The sequence below is a fragment of the Vicia villosa genome, linkage group LG7, assembly GCF_029867415.1.
Source record: "Vicia villosa cultivar HV-30 ecotype Madison, WI linkage group LG7, Vvil1.0, whole genome shotgun sequence".
Lineage (NCBI taxonomy): Eukaryota > Viridiplantae > Streptophyta > Magnoliopsida > Fabales > Fabaceae > Vicia > Vicia villosa.
Genome location: NC_081186.1, coordinates 127,478,534 through 127,480,832, shown reverse-complemented (window position 1 = coordinate 127,480,832; position 2,299 = coordinate 127,478,534). Strand labels below are relative to the sequence as shown.

Sequence of the window (2,299 nt, the reverse complement as noted above, 5' to 3'; positions counted from 1 at the left end):
GACCTAAAGATATTCATCTATCAATAAACAAACTCTAGAGATATATTTGTGAATTGATAATCACTTGTATCAAGATTTAAAGATTATCATGTTGATTGTTGACATGAGAGATCATCTAGTGGTTAATATGATAATACTCACGATATTGCTTTAGAGATAAACAGTATCGAGAGGATACATGATTGTATTAATCATTAATAAGTTCATACGCTTGATTAATCGAATATATTTGAAGCTAGTTAACTAAACCTAATCTTGACACACTTTTCTCAAATCGTTCAAAACTCTATTTTACTATTCTTACTTTATTTTCATGCAATTGAAACATTCCGTTACTAAAAATTTCCCAAAACCCTTACTCAAAACATTTTAACTGTAGAACGGCGGTAATATCGCATCAATCCATGTGGAAATGATAAAAACAAAAACTTACCCTGTAAAGTGTTTTCAACAAAATGGCGTTATTGTCGGGGAAGTCCCTATTTTCAACATTTTAAGTAGTAAGTCCCCCGGTTAGAAATCTACCATATCCTCATGCCCCTACATAAAAAGACAATGAAATGCATTATGCCTGATTCATGGATATATCCGTCAATTGAAAATTAATATTCCTTTTCCCGAAGCTTTGGAGAAAATGCCTTAATATGCAAAGTTCATGAAGGATATCCTCACTAAGAAGAAAATATATATAGATCAAGAAACCATCATCCTTGACGCAAATTGTAGTGCAATCATTCAACGTACTCTACCGCGGAAAGAAAGCGATCATGAACGAGTTACGTTGCCGGTTATAATTGGTGACATTCATGTTGGAAAAGGTTTGGTTGATTTGGGTTCTAGTATCAATTTTATTCCATTATCCATGGTGAAGAGATTGGGAATTATTGACATGAAAGCAACAAGAATCACATTGCAATTGGCCAACAAGTCCACAACTCATCCTCATGGAGTTTCAAAAGATTTACTTGTAAAAGTAGATAAATTCTTGTATCTGGTTGACTTTGTTGTTATTGATATGGAGGAAGATGTTGATACACCATTGATCCTTAGTAGACCTTTCATGAAGACCGAAAGGATGATGATTGAAATTGATGATGGTTTGATGAAATTGAGGTTTCAAGATGAAGAAGTGTGTTTTAATATCTTTGAAGCAATGAATCATTCAAATGATAAATGAGATTGCTTTAGAATTGATGCTACCGAGGAGGTTATCATGAATGTTGAAAGGCAAGTTCTCTTGTTCACCCCTCTTGAAAAGACATTGACCGATGCTCTAGAAGTTCTCATTAAAGATGAAAAGAAAAAATTGAAGAGTGTTTGCGAGAACTTGAGGTATCGGAAGAGATTAATCCTTTTGAAGCTAAAATTGAAGAGTTAAAGGATGAGCCAAAGATTGATAACTCAAAGGGGAGTTCAAGATGTTACCATCCTATTTGAAATATGTGTTTCTTGAAGAAGGTGGTAATAAACCGTTGATCATTAGTGGTTCATTGTCTAGCAAGGAAGAAGAGAAATTGATCCATGTGTTGAACGACAACAAGGAAGCGATAGATTGGGTTCTTTCCAATTTGAAGGGGATTAGTCCGGCTTATTATATGCGCAAAATCATGATGGAGGAGGATTTCAAGTCGATTGCTCAACCTAAATGCCGCTTAAATACTACAATGAAATAAGTTATGAGAAAGGAAGTTGTAAAGTTATTGGAAGCCGGGATGATTTATCCTATTTTCGACGGTTCTTGGGTGAGTCCGGTGCAAGTGGTGCCGAAGAAAGGTGGAATGACCGTGATAACAAATGAAAATAATGAATTGATTTTGACAAGGAGCATAACAGGTTGGCGGATGTGTATTGATTACCGGAAGCTTAATCAAGCAACTAGAAAAGATCAATTTTCTCTACCTTTTATGGATCAAATGCTAGAAAGGTTATCGGGTCAAGAGTTCTATTATTTTCTATATGGTTATTCTGGGTATAACTGAATTTCGGTTAGTCCGGAAGACCAAGAGAAAACTGCTTTCACTTGTCCTTTTGGGATTTTTGCTTCTAGACGGATGCCCTTTGGTTTGTGTAACGCACGTGCCACTTTTCAACGGTGTATGCAAGCCATATTTTCCAATTTCATTGAAAAGATTGTAAGTTCTGTATTTTTAGAGTTGGCATTATTTTTTGTAAAACAAATTCTAGCTGCAAGAATGGAATATAGTATGTCTGTATAAGAACAGGTACAGAAGATGATGAAACATGTTGTTATGAAGTTATTCAACATTTGGAACAACATGTCCTATAAGATGTCGAGACT

The 2,299-nt window shown here is 34.9% G+C and overlaps 1 protein-coding gene across 1 annotated transcript; it reads left to right on the top strand.

The window, feature by feature from the left end:
- Positions 1-655: 655 nt before the first annotated feature.
- Positions 656-1,177, top strand: LOC131620166 (uncharacterized). The gene has a single exon (XM_058891178.1). The coding sequence runs from the start codon at positions 656-658 to the stop codon at positions 1,175-1,177; it is 522 nt and encodes a 173-aa protein (XP_058747161.1).
- Positions 1,178-2,299: the final 1,122 nt, after the last annotated feature.